This window comes from Oncorhynchus mykiss, chromosome 2, assembly GCF_057628025.1.
Source record: "Oncorhynchus mykiss isolate SJ-2025 chromosome 2, ASM5762802v1, whole genome shotgun sequence".
Classification (NCBI taxonomy): Eukaryota; Metazoa; Chordata; class Actinopteri; order Salmoniformes; family Salmonidae; genus Oncorhynchus; species Oncorhynchus mykiss.
Window position 1 is genome coordinate 61,791,612 of NC_143023.1, and position 17,175 is coordinate 61,808,786.

The following is a 17,175-nucleotide window of genomic DNA, read 5'->3' on the forward strand; positions in this document are numbered from 1 at the left end:
GGGGAGAAGGTTAGTGTGATAGTATGACATTCCAAATGATCTGAGATCCTCAATTTCTTTCAAATGAAATGTTTCCTAATTATATATTTTTAATTACTTCCTTCCCATTTTCAGTCCTAATTCCAAAACCATTCCCACTGTAGTATCCATTGCCCTGACATTGAGGTTTGTTAAAACACAATCCACAGCTCCATCAGGAGACCCCAGGGTTTGACCTGTTGGACCCCAACATGAGAGTCATAGATGTTAGTTATAACTGCCTCCACGACAAACACCTGAAGAGTTTTTTCCGCCATCCGGAAAGGAAGAAGCGGCTGGTAAAGCAAGGCCTCATCACCTCAAATGAGAAGGCAAGGCAGACCTCCCTTTTCTTTCCAAAATCTAAAAGTGACACTTATATGGAACTGAGAAAATTGGACAGGTGTAAGCAATATGATGGCTAGGTGAAATGTTTGCCATTTTGCTTAGTTTACACAAATCCAAATCTACATATGGTCATTGTTAATGCAGGTTGTAAAAGAGAATGTGTTCTTAATGTCTTACCTGGTTAAATACAGGCAAAATCAATCAATATTGGGGTTTCGGGTAGAGGTAGATTTGGGATTGGGTGTTTGTACACATGAACTTCCTCTAAAAATGGCTCTTTTGTGGCTCCTCCCTTTCAGGTGCTGTGTACGTGTAAAGAGTACAATCGCTACAGTAGCTACATCAAGTCAGTTCAGTTGCTGTGGGAGAAGCAGTGCTGTGCCCAGCAGGTTAGAGTGGTCTGCTTTCTAGATGCATAATTATAAAAACACAAATGCTATATTGTAAGACACCTTTCCATGCGTTTTATTCCAACTGTGTATGTAACTTGCTGTCGCTCATGGATCGGGAAAGGGTTTTCTGATCACGCGACAAGACCAGGAAAAACTTGTGGAATGGTGCAAATTAATCTCTCTCTCTCTCTCTCTCAGAAAATGCTTTTGAAGCAGTTCCTAGTCTTGCAGCAGCAAGGGGAGGTTCCGTCCCACATCTCACTGACGGATATTAGAGATTGGCTCATTGCCAAGGGTAGAAACTACTTCAAGAACACGTGAGTGTTATTAGAATCTTTTACTCAAATTTGTAAAAAAAAACATAAGCAAAGGTGTGGAATCACGTTGACCTATCTAGCAATAACTTAAGAAATAGATATGGTGGACAGTTTGAGTTGTAGAAAAATGAAGGTTAATCATGTTTTATGTTCCCTTGTATGTGAAGGTTTCAGAGTGAAATGGAAGAGGGGAAGAACCTTCACTTGGCCGAACTGGCTTGGGATGTGAAACGACGCCTCAGGCTTAAGGAGCTGGAAAGAGAAGTGTGCAGGGAGCTGCGCCTGGAGCGCCGAATCCGCTGGTCGGTGATTGGACAGGTAAGGATGGAACAGCGGCACTCCTAGGGCTGATATCAACTCACAGTTGCTTAAGCAGCAGTAGGACCTCAGTGTTTCTGTTGGTATCTTCATCCATTTGCCTCTCTTTCTCACCCGTCTCTCTTAGCCTGGTAGCCAGATGGGAGATTGGAGACCCCTGGGCATGGAGACACACACACCTCTGGGAATGGACTCTCCCTTCAGACACTCCACCTCCTCGATGGACACTCTTTCCAGTCAGATCTCGACTGAGAACCTCGAGGTTGCTAGGCTACATACTGCCAGACCACATATTGCCAGACCACAAACTACCAGACCACGTTCTGCCAGACCACCATCTGAAAGACCTAGCAGTGACTCTGATCACTCTGGAACCTTGTCTTCTGTGATGACCTGCTCACCACATTCAGCTAGCCCGTCAGTGGTAGGTCATTTTGGTCATGAACATGTTCCCAGATTTCACTCTTTGGGGGCTGTAGGCATATTACTGCTTCCCTGTCTCCCATCTACTGGGAAATCCATATCCAAGTACAGTGGCAAGAAAAAGTATGTGAACCCTTTGGAATTACCTGGACTTCTGCGTAAATTGGTCATAAAATGTTATCTGATCTTCATCTAAGTCACAACAATAGACAAACAATGATACTTTTTCATGTCTTTATTGAACACACGGTGTAAACATTCACAGTGCAGGGTGGAAAAAGTACACTCAGCAAAAAAAGAAACTTCCCTTTTTCAGGATCCTTTCTTTGAAAGATAATTCATATATATCCAAATAACTTCACAGATCTTCATTTTAAAGGGTATAAACACTGTTTCCCATGCTTGTTCAATGAACCATGAACAATTAATGAACATGCATTTGTGGAACGATCGTTAAAACACTAACAGCTTACAGACGATAGGCAATTAAGGTCACAGTTCTGAAAACTTAGGAAACTAAAGAGGCCTTTATACTAACCTTTCTATTAACCTCAAAAGAAAGATGCCCAGGGTTCCTGCTCATCTGCGTGAACGTGCCTTCGGCATGCTGCAAGGACGCATGAGGACTGCAGATGTGGCCAGAGCAATAAATTGCAATGTCCGTTCTGTGAGATGCCTAAGACAGCGCTACAGGGAGACAGGACGGACCGCTGATTGTCCTCGCAGTGGCAGACCTCGTGTAATAACACCTGCACAGGGTCGGTACATCCGAACATCACACCTGCGGGACAGGTACAGGATGGCAACAACAGCTGCCCGAGTTTCACCAGGAATGCACAATCCCTCCATCAGTGCTCAGACTGTCCGCAATAGGCTGAAAGAGGCTGGACTGAGAGCTTGTAGGCTTGTTGTAAGGAAACCGGCACAACGTTGCCAATGGGCACAAACCCACCATCGCTGGACCAGACAGGACTGTCAAAAAGTGCTCTTCACTGACGAGTCATGATTTTGTTTCACCAGGGGTGATGGTCGGATTCGCGTTTATCGTCGAAGGAATGAGCATTACACCGAGGCCTGTACTCTGGAGCGGTATCGATTTGGAGGTGGAGGGTTCTTCATGGTCTTGGGCGATGTGTCACAGCATCATCGGACTGAGCTTGTTGTCATTGCAGGCAGTCTCAACACTGTGCGTTACAGAGAAGACAACCTCCTCCCTCATGTGGTATCCTTCCTGCAGGCTCATCCTGACATGACCCTCCAGCATGACAATGCCACCAGCCATACTGCTCGTTCTGTGCGAGATTTCCTGCAAGACAGGAATGTCCACTGTGCCTCCCGGGTGGCGCAGTGGTTAAGGGCTCTGTACTGCAGTGCCAGCTGTGCCACCAGAGACTCTGGGTTAACGCCCAGGCTCTGTCATAACCGGCCACCACCGGCCACCACCGGGAGGTCCGTGGCCTAGCGTCGTCCGGTTTAGGGAGGGGTTGGCTGGCAGGGATATCCTAACCAAGGTTAGTGCACAGTGTTTCCTCCGACATATTGGTGCGTCTGGCTTCCGGGTTGGGTGCACGCTGTGTTAAGAAGCAGTAGGGTTGTGTATCGGAGGACGCATGACTTTCAACCTTCGTCTCTCCCGAGCCCGTACGGGAGTTGTAGTGATGAGACAAGATAGTAGCTACTAAACAATTGGATACCATGAAATTGGGGAGAAAACGGGGTAAAATTCACACAAAAAAAAGGAATGTCCGTGTTCTGCCATGGCCAGCGAAGTGGATCGGAGGGTGAGGGCTAGGGCCATCCCGCCCCAGAAATGTCTGGGAACTTACAGGTGGAAGAGTGGGGTAACATCTCACAGCAAGAACTGGCAAATACTTTTGATTTTGAACCCCCTTTTTGTTCAGGGACACATTATTCCATTTCTGTTAGCCACATGTTCAGTTTATCCTGTTTGGGATAGGGGGCAGTATTTTCACGTTCGGATGAAAAGCGTGCCCAGAGTAAACTGCCTGCTACTCAGGCCCAGAAGCTAATATATGCATAGTATTAGTAGATTTGGATAGAAAACTCTCCGACGTTTCTAAAACTGTTTGAATGATGTTTGTGAGTATAACAGAACTCATATGGCAGGTGAAAACCTGAGAATAATCCAACCAGGAAGTGGGGAATCTGATGTTTGTAGTTTTTCAACTCCTTGCCTTTCTACTATACAGTCTAAATGGGGTCATATTGCACTTACCAATAAGGCTTCCACTAGATGTCAACAGTCTTTAGAACAATGTTTCTGGCTTCTACTATGAAGGGGGAGCGAATAAGAGCTGTTTGACTAAGAGGTCTGGCAGAAGGCCATGAGCTAAGTCATGCACGCGGGCGGCCGTGAGAGCGAGCTGTGTTCCTTTTCATTTCTAAAGACAAAGGAATTGTCCGGTTGAAACATTATTGAAGATTTATGATAAAAACATCCTAAAGATTGATTCTATACATCGTTTGACATGTTTCTACGAACTGTAATATAACTGTTTTGACTTTTCATCTGGACTTGACCGCGCCTTGTGAATTTCGATTGGTGAACTAAATGCGCTAACAAAAAGGAGGTATTTGGACATAAAGATGAACTTTATCGAACAAAACAAACATTTATTGTGGAACTGTGATTCCTGGGAGTGCATTCTGATGAAGATGTCTCAGTTGTTCAATCTTGTATGTTCATACAATTATTTTCACATGTTAAGTTTGCTGATAATAAACACAGTAGACAGTGAGAGGACGTTTATTTTTTTGCTGAGTTTATGTGAACCCTTGGTTTTAATAAACGGTTTACCGTACTTTGGCAGCAATAACCTCAACGTTTTCTGTAGTTGCAGATCAGACCTGAGCAACGGTCAGGAGGAATTTTATACCATTCCTCTTTACAAAACTGTTTCAGTTTAGCAATATTCTTGGGATGTCTGGTGTGAACCGCTCTCTTGAGGCCCTGCCACAGAATCTCAATCGGGTTGAGGTCCCCTACTCTGACTGGGCCACTCCAGAAGGCATATTTTCTTCTGTTGCAGCCATTCTGTTGTTGATTTACTTTGGTGTTTTGGGTCGCTGTCCTGTTGCATCACCCAACTTCTGTTGAGCTTCAATTGGCGAACAGCCTTACATTCTCCTGCAAAATGTCTTGATAAACTTGGCGATTCATTTTTCCATCGATGATAGCTAGCTGTCCAGACCCTGAGGCAGCAAAGCAGCTCCAAACCATGATACCATGCTCCCTTCACCATACTTTACAGTTGGGATGAGGTTTTGATATTGGTGTGCTGTGCTTTTTTTCTCTCCACACAGTGTTGTGTGTTCCTTTCAAACAACTGAACTTTAGTTTCATCTCTCCACAGAATCTGGAACATCCAGATGCTCTTTTGCGAACTTCAAACGTGCAGCAATGTTTTTATTTGGACAGTCGGTGGCTTCTTCCGTGGTGTCCTCCATGAACACCATTCTTGTTTAGTGTTTTACATAGCGTAGACTCGTCAACAGAGATGTTAGGATGTTCCAGAGATTTCTTTAAGTCTTCAGCTAACACTAAGATTCTTCTTAACCTCATTGAGCATTCTGCGCTGTGCTCTTGCAGTCATCTTTGCAGGACGGCCATTCCTAGGGAGAGTAGCGACAGTGCTGAACTTTCTCCATTTATATACAATTTGTCTAACCGTGGAGTGATGAACATCAAGGCTTTTAGAGATACTTTTGTAACCCTTTCCAGCTTTATGCAAGTCAACAATTCTTAATATTGGGTCTTCTGAGATCTCTTTTGTTTCAGGCATGGTTCACATCAGGCAATGCTTCTTGTGAATAGCAAACTCAAGTTTTGTGGGCAGAAAGCTCTAACCAACATCTCCAATCTCGTCTCAATGATTGTACTCCAGGTTAGCTAACTCCAATTAGCTTTTGGAAAAGTCATTAGCCTAGGGGTTCAAATACTTTTTTCAACTTACACTGTGAATGTTTAAATTATGTATTCAGTATAGACAATAAAAATACAATCATTTGTGTGTTATTAGTTTAAGCAGAATGTGTTAATCTGTTGTTGTGATTTAGATGAAGATTAAATCTAATTTTATGACCAATTTATGCAGACATTCCGATAATTCCAATAGGGTTCATATACTTTGTCTTGCCACTGTAATTGGATAATATGATGTGAAATGCCTTTGCCACTTTGGTAAATGTAAAAAGTCTAGATGAGGAAGATGATTAAGTTGAAACAATGGAGACCACACATTTGACATAGAGTAATTGCTAAAAAAGAAAGGTATACTTGTTATATTTACTTTTTAAAATAATTTGAAATGTATTAACATGTGTTTTGATTTCCAACATACTGTGAATCTTAATCAATTCTGTTGATGTTCATATATACAGATTACTGTTAGGGACTTGCTGCTCATGATTGGGCACATAACGAGCTCAGTATTGGAGGAGGTAAATAGCATCCTGATCCCTGCCTTGGTTGACCTTATAAGGCTGAGAGCTTCAGAAAGTACTGCAGAGAATATGCTCCCCATCAGCAAAGACACCAACGAAGATTCAACCCAGGGCTCTGTCAGCTGTACCTCCCTACTCTCCAAAGTCAATGTCATCTGTCTCCCTCAGAGTCCAGACAGTAGGTCCTCCCCAATCTCCTTTGATGAACCAGTCACTGCTGTCCAGACTTATTGTAGCAGCAGTTCTCTGTCCAGTGAGGAACGAGCACACTCTTTCTCCAGTCAGATCTCTACTAAGAACCTCCTGGCTGCTAGGTCACGTTCTGCCAATCCACCATCTGCTAAACTACCATCTGCTAAACCACAATCTGCTAAACCACCACCTGCTAAACCACCACTTGCTAAACCACAATCTGCTAAACCACCACCTGCTAAACCACAATCTGCTAAACCAACGCCTGCTAAACCAACACCTGCTAAACCACCACCTGCTAAACCACATTATGCTAAACCACCTACTGCCACTGACTACTCTGGAACCTTATCTGCTGTGGTAGGTCGTGGGCATATCATCCCTGTCAAACTGACCTTGGCCCCTTTCTCCTCAATCTCCAGCGACGAGACCAACACCAACCTCTCCTCCAGCAGCCTCCCTTCCTCGTGCTCCATCAAGCTTTCAGACAGTAGGAGTGACATTCCTTGCTCCCTGACTGTAAGCTCCATTTCAAATGTTCCTGGACCTGACTCTAGCAGCAGCCCTGTGCGGGAGAATCAATTTGCTACTGAGGTCTCGTCGATCTGCCTCAGCCAAGATAGAAATGGCCAAGGAGGGAGTGTGACACCTCCAGCCCCTTTGGTTGTTTCCCTCCCCTCCATTATTGAGCGGGCTGGCGGACTTGTATGTTCCATCATCTCCCAGTCTTTAGCAATTGTGGAGGCGCGGTCAAGTGTGAATGGTGAGGAGGGCTCTCCATCTCCCACCACAGTCTCCCATTCTCCTACAAGGATGTTTGTCAGCCACTTAAGGAGTAGCCCACTAGGTGAGGACCTTGTAGATTCAACACTTGCGGATGTTATCTCTGTCCTGAAAATGGAGGGAATTCTTTCCTCCTCTCCGACTTTGGAGGAGGAGCTGCTTGATCTCTCCTCCAGTTGTTCTTCGTCATCCAGCGAAATACTGCAATGTGTGTCTGTTGGCCCTCTTGGCAGTGGGTCGGAGACATCCTTCAAACTTCTTGGGGGTCGTACTCTGGGTATCGCCACCCCAACGGCCCATGTTACCACAGAGGACTTAGAAGTCTACAGTGATGAGATCATTGACGAAATCCTTATTATAATGAGGACCAAAAAAGATGATGACAGTGGAAGTGACGTCTCTGGTGCATCAACACCATGCAACACACCAGCACCACAGAGCCGGTCCTCTTCTGCACTGAGGGGAGTGCTTCCCCATGACAGGAGGATACTCAGCACAACACTGCTTGGAATCCAGAACACACTAGACAGTGAGAACCTCTCAGGAGAGTGTTCCACCTCACCACAGGACAATGCCAGAGTCCTGGAGATGATAAAGTTGCTGCAGAGGCGCCTTGAGGGGACACCCTCAGAGTCCTCCATCCATATCACAGATGTGGCTTCACCCTTGGGCATATCTCTCCCTGTATCTCACTATGCTGTTCAGTCGTGTGTATTTGCCACTGACAAAGACCTGAAGGCAGAAAGAGTGAAGGGAGTCTTTGAAAGCCTGAGATCCCAGTTTATGAGCTACTCCATCAAGCCTGTGAGTAACATCATTACCAGGGCAACAACAAAGATGGCTGCCTCCAATCAGGTTAGTTCAGAGACACTCCAGGCAGCATCAGCAAAATCATCTGCTGTGGCTCAGAACCTTATTAGTTCGGTTTTATTTAAAGTTGCCAAGATGTCCTGCTCTGATGATAGTGATCATATCAGATGCCCCTCAACTTTGACCAGAGTTCTGACACCTTTGACCTCGGAGAAAGCTACACTGACACCTGCTGTTCTGAAGATCAGAAGGGAGATGTCTAAGGAAGTGGCCACCGAACTCCAGAGTTTCTTGATCAAGGAATCCCTTACTGGCACCCAGGCACCATCCAATGGACATGTTTGCACTTCTGGTTCTGCCCCAAGGGAAGCTGTATGGGACATCCTGAGGAAAACCAAAGAGGAGGCTTCCAACAAAAGCCTGAATAATATTTTCTCTGTTAATTTGGATGAGCGGCTCACAGACTATATTGCAGATGCCTTATATCCAAAGCTGCATGACCGATTGGAGTCCAAGAGAGAGCTGCAGGCTTCTTATTACAGCTCCCAGATCAGCTGTAGCCTCAGCCCCTTCAAAGTTGAGAGCAGCCTAGAGCTCCAGGAGTTCACTGACCCACTTTCTGAGTCAGTATTGTGTCTCCTGGATAGGACATTTGGAGATAAAGCTCAGAACTTAAAGACAGGCGGGGGTGTTTTACAATATGTCACAGACCCAACCTATAAGAAGCTTTTGATTGGACCCCACACCAACGACGTCAATGTGGTTATGCACACGATTGCAGTGGAGGAGTTGCCTGTTGAGGGCTGTATTGCGCAAAGTGAGGCCATTCATGGCCTTCACAAGAAGCAAAAGTTACCTTCCAGTGGCAGAGGGAATGAGACCCCGAGCCCTACTAATTGCCTACTGGAGGGTGTAGTGGGCAAACTGGTACGGAAGATGCTATTTCAGGGCCTTGACATCCCTGAGGTACCCATAAACTACAGCCGCTCTGAGAACTTTAAGCTACAGTATGAACTGGTTGCAAAGCTTTGTCCTCTGATGGTAAGGACAATCATGGCTACAACCATAGTCAATCAACCACCTACTATTCAAGAAGCAGTGATGTCTTCCGAGAACATCCATGTGAGAGAGCTGTGTGAGGCAGGTATCAAAAACCTCAAAGAGAACCATGTACCCGATGACTCTGAGACAAACATCATGGTCAGAGGGGCTTTGAGTGAAATTGAATCCTGTATGATTGAGACCTCCGACAAGGACTCTCCCAGTCTACATTCCACACCAGAGGTGGTTGTAGACCTGATCACCAAGCTGCTTCATGGGTATGAGCTTGACGCAGAAGACTTTGCATCACCTGTGTCATCCCCAACCACCACTCTCTCTGATGTGGCAATGGACATGGTGGTTTCTGTCCTTCGGGACATGTCCGATTCCCCAGACGTTACCTCAGCATTGGAAATGACCAAGGATCTCAAGACGCCGTACTCCCGCCCCTCAAGTGCAAGGATTGTAAGTGCCCTCTGCAGAGAGCTGGAGGAGCAAATGGGCTCTCCTGATGCTCTGAGGCGAGCTTTGAGCCGTGGCAGCGGGGAGATGACAACAGCCATTGCGAGTGCAGTCACCAGGGAAGTCAACCGTCTGGGTTCAATCGTACCCAAAGTCTCTATCAGGCCGCTCTCCTCAGACATCTGCCTAAGGACAGACCAGGACAAGGTCATCGTTAAGAGCCGATGTGGCTCGGCTGAGGTGAAGGCATCCCAACCGGTGTATATTATTGTTCATGTAGAGGCGGTGATGGATATCATTGTCCGGCTGCGGTCTCTGATTGTTCCTCGGACCCAGGATAAACTGGCCAGCTGGACCCTAGTTGAGGATGTGACCAACAAGCTGTCCAGTGCTCTGTGGGTGAGGGTGACTAACAGGTGGAGGGAAGCAAATGTCTGCCTGAAGGCAACAGACATCTTTCAGTTGGTGCTGTCTGTGCATAGCAAGTTGATGCAACGCTATGGCACAGAGGAAGCCCTACAGAAGATACTGTGCCACAAGGCACCCAAGCTGCACAAGGACATTGTCTGTCTTGTCACAAACGGAATTATGGATGCACCATCCAAAATTCAAAGCACCAAAAATCTGGAATCTACACTCAACTTGAAAGAATTGACAGCCTTGTTTAATGAAATGACAACCCGTCAATCTTTGAATAAGAAAGCTGAGCAGAGCAGCATCAAGATTGAGATTGAACAGCCGGAGTGGTCCACTGTGGAACAAGTGACATCCGGTTCCACCAGCTTCATTAGGGAGCTTATATTAGAAGAAGTCCTGATGAAGCTTGTCAAGAAGATATGCCGTATGCCAAAAAGGACCAACAAGCGTCAGCGCATCCAGATCAGTGATCTGGTGACTGAGCTGATCCGATTGTTCAACGATGAGGTGGCCAAATATCTGATTGAGGAAATGGAAAGCCAGCAAAAAAGTTTCAATTCTAAGATGACATCGAAGCTGGCAGATGCCATCTACACTGACCTTGGGAAGGTCAAGCGTTTGAAACGCTCCTTGAAAATTGACGATTTATTTGAGGATCAGGAGATGCTTTCCATTGTCTCTGTCATTGTTTCCCACAAGCTACTGGCCATCTTGAAACCCTCAGTTTCCAACCCATATGACCGTGAGACCTCAGACCTTGAAGACTCATGCAGTGATGATGTGGAGGATTTGGAATCTGAGGGGGTGCATTATGCCACCAACAGAAAGGTAAGACAAGCTCAGATTACTCTTGAATGGTCATTGGTTGTGCTTTTTGATATCGGCACCAGTAAGTATAGTTGTATAATTATAGGAATATGTAAAGGAAGTGAAATTGAAGTTTAATTGTGCATTCTTGAATTCTGATCACAGTCCAACATGAGCATCGTCCTTACAGACACTACAAACCAGCCAGAGATGTACATTGCTGTGGATTCTCCACCTATGAGTGAGTATTCCTGGGGGGAAATGTTCTTATGGGACAATTATGTATAAAGAAGTAATAAATTATTGTTTTATCAGACAATTGTCCATCTGAAATTCTTACATATTTTCATCTTCTTGCCAGTTAAATTATCCAAGATGAGGAAAGGCATCCGGGACTTCTTCTGGGGAGTCCAGAAGGCCTGGAAACGCTTGGTCACCTGCAAGTCCTCTGGGTCCTCTGATGGGTAGCCTGGATGACGTGCAGCCCATGTCAGTTGCTTTTGCTAGGCTACATCTGAGGAGGGCACCACAACTGGCCTCAATACAACATTTTTATTTGTGTTGCTCATTTCTGTTTTCATTTTGAATCCCCTAATGCTGCTATATTTGAACCAGGCTGTCAGTGGACTAGCTTACCATTCGTTTATACTCCTTAATAAGGGGATTAGGTCTGCTAGCCAGTGTTCCGTCTCTCTCTCCCTCTCCTTCAGGCATGCTCATGTACAATAAGGCTATATTTGAAACAGGCTGTCAGTGGACTAGCTTACCATTAGTTTATACTCCTTAAGGAAGATCCACTATAGGCTACTCAACATCAAAATTCCATCTGGGACTTTTGATCCCTTATTAGCTCCCACTCCTGTAACTAGGAATGTGAGCTTCTAAATGTCATTCAGACATCTACAGCTTCTCCTGTGATTAGGAAGATAAGCTAAGAAGCCCAACCAATTGAATAGATGTGCTGTACATCTGATGCCCTCTCCCTATTGTAATCAATGATCCACGTCCATTGCATCCTCTAAATGTGATGTCGATATTTAGCCTAAATTAAAAAATGACAAGGAGGGTAGGCCGACAGCAGCTTCTACTCTTACGATTAGGAAAGTGGTGCTAAACTTTTTGGGCTTTGAGGAACTATGTATTTTATTTTTCAATCACTTACATACTTTTTAATTGTTGTTTTAATAAAGCATTTGTATTGCAGATTTTGATTAATATTGTATCTTTCATAATTTTTCATTTTAATTTAGGTATTCATTTGATGACATGGGACTAAAGCGTAGTTTATACCCTACATACATGTACACAAGAAATAACTACAAGCAGCTACACAAGAACGCAGCATCAGCATTTTGTGAAGCGTTCTTGTGTTGCACACGAAGGGTATGAATGAGGCTTAGTCATTTTATGACTTCTATAAGGGTATATAATGATATCCATAGTGCAGTATTAAGATATTCATTATGGAGCTTTATATTATAGTAGAAATAATGTAAATGAATAAAAGTGAATTGATATTTGTCAACTTGATGGCAATATTTGCTTGCTCAACAAAAGCTATATTGGTGTTAGGTCTGAAGTTGCATGACATTCACGTATTTATTTAATTGTCACGGCCCTGAAAGAGGTAGAAAAGGCCTCAAGATGGCGACAAATATCTTCTGTCAGACAATCTAATCAATGTATTTATCACATGCGCTGAGAAGAACAGGTGAAATGCATACTCACATCTTCCTCTAACTCTGCCTTGGGCAGAGAAGGGCTTGATGAATCATATACAGTATATTGAATTCAGAGTTTCTAGTGAACATTGCTGTCTGCCAAATTAATTAGCAGTATTAAAGCAGTGTAATTTACACTGAGTCTACAAAACATGAGTGCTCTTCCCATGACATAGATTGACCAGGTGAATCCAGGTGAAAGCTATGATCCTTTAGTGATGTCACAGTGTAGATGCTGGGTTTTTGACACGCAACAGTGTCCCGTGTGAATCAAGAATGGTCCACCAACCAAAGGACACCCAGCCAACTTGACACAACTGTGGGAAGCATTGGAGTCAACATGGACCAGCACCCCAGTGGAATGCTTTTGACCCTTTGTAGAGTCCATGCCCCGATGAATTGAGGCTGATCTGAGGGGGAAAAAGGGTGCAACTAAATATTAGGAAGGTGTTCCTGATGTTTTGTGCACTCAGTGTATATACTTCAGGTTGTATATATTTGAAGTTATAGGAGAATGAGTCTTACGGCCAGCTGCCATATTCTTGCATGTATTCTGCATCCGGAACCGTGAAGCCTGGCACGCGAGTTTAGTATGATTTGACATATGATATTTATGCACCACGTGTTTGTGTGCACGACTACTCTGTTTTCCTAACTTGGGGAGACAAAGAAAGTAATACTTTCAGAAGAGGACTTAGACATATTGAAAAAGAGGACTTTATCATGGCCCATTCATACTAGCAGGGAAGCCCCTCTCTCAGAGGCTGAGGCGAAGAGGAGCAGTCGTAAGCCCACTCCATGTGAGTGGCTTTACTGTAACCTCAGGCACAGTGAAACGGGGGAAACTCATCCGTATAATTGTGTTGAGGAGATCCAGACTGCATTTCAAATGGCACCCTATTCACTATACAATGCATTACTTTTGACCAGGGCCCATAGGGGTCTAGTCAAAAGTAGTGCACTTTATAGAGTGCCATTTGGGATGCAAGTTCAGACTCAGCTTTAATAAGGGGATTAGGTCTGCTAGCCAGTGTTCCGTCTCTCTCTCCCTCTCCTGCAGGCATGCTCATGTAGAATAAGGTGTTTTCGGGGCATGATGACTCAGCTCATTGGTGACCAAACTCACCTTTTGTAGTGTGGTGTTTATACAGCTGCTACACCTTAATCAGGACCTCATCCCCCGGCTAATTTAAGTATCTGGTGAACGAGATGACCTTAATCATAACTTGTGGGCCAGTATGTTGTGTGGCAACCCTGCCTGTTAGTAGTTTGACACACATAATGCTTTACTTGAGGGCTACCTACATTAAGACGTCATAACACATGAATCACCCATTTATTCAATGTGTGGGTGTAATCCGGAATGCTGATTGGTTAAAAGCACATTCCAGCCGGTGTCTATTCCACAAATTACCACCAGCTAAATCTATGACGTTAAAATGCTTATATACTCTGTTCCATCTGACTGTCTCATCAACCCAGGCAGGGAAGTTATAAACTTGATCTCCACTATAAAAAGCATCTAGACATTATATCACATTTCTTTAGACTAACATTTAATTTTCAACAGCGGAGATTTGTATAAACATGAGTCGCTCTCCGACATCTGCAACATTGTTTCAAATATTCAAATTCGATCTCCAACTGTCCCATAGTAATGAACGTGTAAGGGGGTCGGGAGTCGGACGAGAAAGAGAGATGCCAGGCAGCGTTTCTCAGCCAGTCGAAATCATGAATCAGCTGTCATGATTTTTATGGAAATATACAAAGAAATGTCAATTGAAAAAAGGTAGAACGAAAGGAAGGGCAGCTAGTTTGCAGTCTTTCCAGCTCCAGTTTGTAGTTATTGTGTTAGCTGTGTTGTTGGCTAGCTCCTCTGAACAATAGTGTCCTAACAAGAGCACATTTTTTATGCCGGGTGAAATCGTACCTGATTAGTTAATTGTTATTGATGTATCCTCGAAGCCGGTGTTTGGAGGATATTGTCACGCCTGCTCCCACTCCCCCTCCGCGCCAGGCTACCCGTCTGTACATGCACCTGTCACCATCACTACGCGCAGCAGCGCTCATTGGGATCACATGGAATCCTTCACGTGGTTGATTGCCCCTGTATATCTCTATCTGTTCCTCGTGGTGTTCCCTGTGTACGCATTACTTGGTGTTGTGTGTTCCTGTCCAGACGCTGTTCCTGTTCTGTTTAATAATGTCTTTCAGTTATTAAACGTTCACTCCATGTACCTGTATTGGCACTTCGTCTCAGGCCTATAAACACCCGTGCCAATATATCCTCCAAACACCAGCTTCTCCGGCATTATCACTTAAATATCCACAGCCATTGGAGGCTGGAAAGTCCCACCTAAAATTGAATTTGCTCATCAGAGGGCCGGTCACTGCTTGCTTGAAACAAAGCACAACGCTGGAAATGTGTCCGCATCCACAGAAACTAGTCCCATCGTTCTATGACTAACACAGATGGTTGAATATATCAAATTCAGAGAGAGTGGTAGAGAGACTCTGACACAGATGTACTGCCAGTTCCTTATTGGTTTGGCTGTACTCTTGAGTATACAAAACATTAAGAACACCTTCCTAATATTCCATTGCACCCCTTTTGCCCCCAGAACACCCTTGTCGAGGCATGGACTCTACAAGGTGTCAAAAGCGTCCCATAGGGATACTGGCCCATGTTGATTCCAATTCTTCCCACAGTTGTGTCAAGTTGGCTGGATGTGCTTTTGGTGGTGGACCATTCTTGATACACACAGGAAACTATTGGCACCTACTACCATACCTCGTTCAAAGGCAATTCAATCTTAAATCTTTTGTCTTGCCCATTCACCCTCTGAACGGCACACAATCCATGTATCAATTGTCTCTTCTTCTTCTGTATTATGGTGGTCCACAACTAAATGTCATAGGTGCATGCTGCTGTATTGGCTGTGTATCAGTCTACTATTCTATAGTATGAATTCATTACACTTTGTGAATAAAAAAATATGAAAAATAAAACTAAATACAAAAACAATTGCTTTACCAACTAACCCTGATCCCATTAAAACCTCAACAAAATGCCACTACTTTGGCCCTATCTGATACTACTCCAGGCCAGCAGCCTGGGAGGATGGGACATCATCATTCAAATTCTTGTAACTGCATTTCTACATCTTTTGTTATGGGACAGCGAGAACTTTTTATAACAAATGTCATGCAATTATACTCAGTATGCCGTGGGGCACAGATAAAAAATGTGCAGTTTTACAGTTTTTTTCCTTCAATTTTACACATTTTACCATGGGGTGGATAGAAATGTTTGCAGATTTAAAGCAAATTTCCTGCAATTCTACACATATTGTAATGACTTATGCCATGTTAATAAGATATCTGAGTGTGAATGACTAACAAAATAAATGGGTGCCCTCTGCTGCGGGGACTTGCTTACGTTCAGCCACAAGAGCATTAGTGAATTCGGGCACTGATGTTGGGCGATTAGGCCTGGCTCGCTGTCAGCGTTCCAATTCATCCCAAAGGTGTTCGATGGGGTTGAGGTCAGGGCTCTGTTCAGGTGAGTCAAGTTCTTCCACACCGATCTCGACAAACCGTTTCTGTATGGACCTCGCTTTGTGCATGGGGAAATTGTCAAGCTGAAACAGGACAGGGCCTTCCCCACACTGTTGCCACAAAGTTAAAAGCACATAATCATCTAGAATGGCATTGTATGCTGTAGTGTTAAAATTTCCTGTCAGTGGAACTAAGGGGCCCAGCCTGAACGATTATTCCTCCTCTAACAAACTTTGCAGTTGGCAGTATGCATTTGGGGCAGGTAGCATTCTCCTGGCATTCGCCAGACCCAGAATCGTCTGTCGTTCCAGATGGTGAGGCTTGATTCATCACTCCAGAGAAAGTGTTTCCACTGCGGCAAGCTTTACACCACTCTAGCCGAGGCTTGACATTGTGCATGTGGATTTAAGGCTTGTGTGCGGCTGCTCGGCCATGGAAACCAATTTCATGAGGCTCCCGACAAACAGTTCATGTCCTGGCGTTGCTCCCAGACGCAGTTTGGAATGCGGTAGTGAGTGTTGTAACTGAGGACAGAAAATATTTACGCGTTACACTCTTCAGCACTCTGCGGTCCCGTTCTGGGAGTTTGTGTGACCTACCACTTTGCGGTTGAGCCGTTGTTGCTCCTGAACATTTCCACTTCACAATAACAGCACTTAAAGTTGACTAGGGCAGCTCTAGCAGGGCTGAAATTTTACAAACTGACTTGATGGAAAGGTGGCATTCTATAACGATGCCATGTTGAAAGTCACTGAGCTCTTCAGTAAGGCCTATGGAAATTGCATGGCTGTGTGCTTGATTTTATATACCTGTCAGCAACGAATCCACAAATTTGAAGGGTGCCCACATACTTCATGTATATACACAACCACATTTTACTGAGTTACATTTTTGGGGGTACGTTTATTTCTTTATTTTTGGTCGGGGGGCCCTCTAGCAGTCGGGGGCCCTATGCTACTGCTTATGTCGCTTATGCCTGGAACCAGCCCTGATGGTCAGTGTACAAAGCCACCTCTGTTCCTTTTGACATTCAATACCCTGAGTTGCTCAATATCAAGTACGCCAGTTAGCAGACGCTTTTATCCAAAGGTTGAAAAGAGGTTG

The 17,175-nt window shown here is 44.5% G+C and overlaps 1 protein-coding gene across 1 annotated transcript; it reads left to right on the forward strand.

Moving 5' to 3' along the window:
• Nucleotides 1-230: 230 nt before the first annotated feature.
• On the forward strand, nt 231-11,360 carry LOC118936783 (uncharacterized). Its single transcript, XM_090204141.1, has 8 exons — nt 231-350; nt 666-755; nt 957-1,075; nt 1,243-1,393; nt 1,521-1,817; nt 6,218-10,813; nt 10,958-11,033; nt 11,154-11,360. Exons 1-8 carry the CDS (start codon nt 231-233, stop codon nt 11,258-11,260), a joined length of 5,556 nt encoding a protein of 1,851 aa, XP_090060267.1. The 3' UTR covers nt 11,261-11,360.
• The last annotated feature ends 5,815 nt before the right edge of the window (nt 11,361-17,175 follow it).

Excerpts from the sequence above, each read along its gene's own strand:
- LOC118936783 (XM_090204141.1), top strand. The coding sequence starts at position 231 with ATGAGAGTCATAGATGTTAGTTATAACTGCCTCCACGACAAACACCTG. Across the intron at positions 1,394-1,520 it reads GCTGGTCGGTGATTGGACAG|CCTGGTAGCCAGATGGGAGA; the intron begins GTAAGGATGGAA and ends CGTCTCTCTTAG. Across the intron at positions 1,818-6,217 it reads ATTCAGCTAGCCCGTCAGTG|ATTACTGTTAGGGACTTGCT; the intron begins GTAGGTCATTTT and ends TCATATATACAG.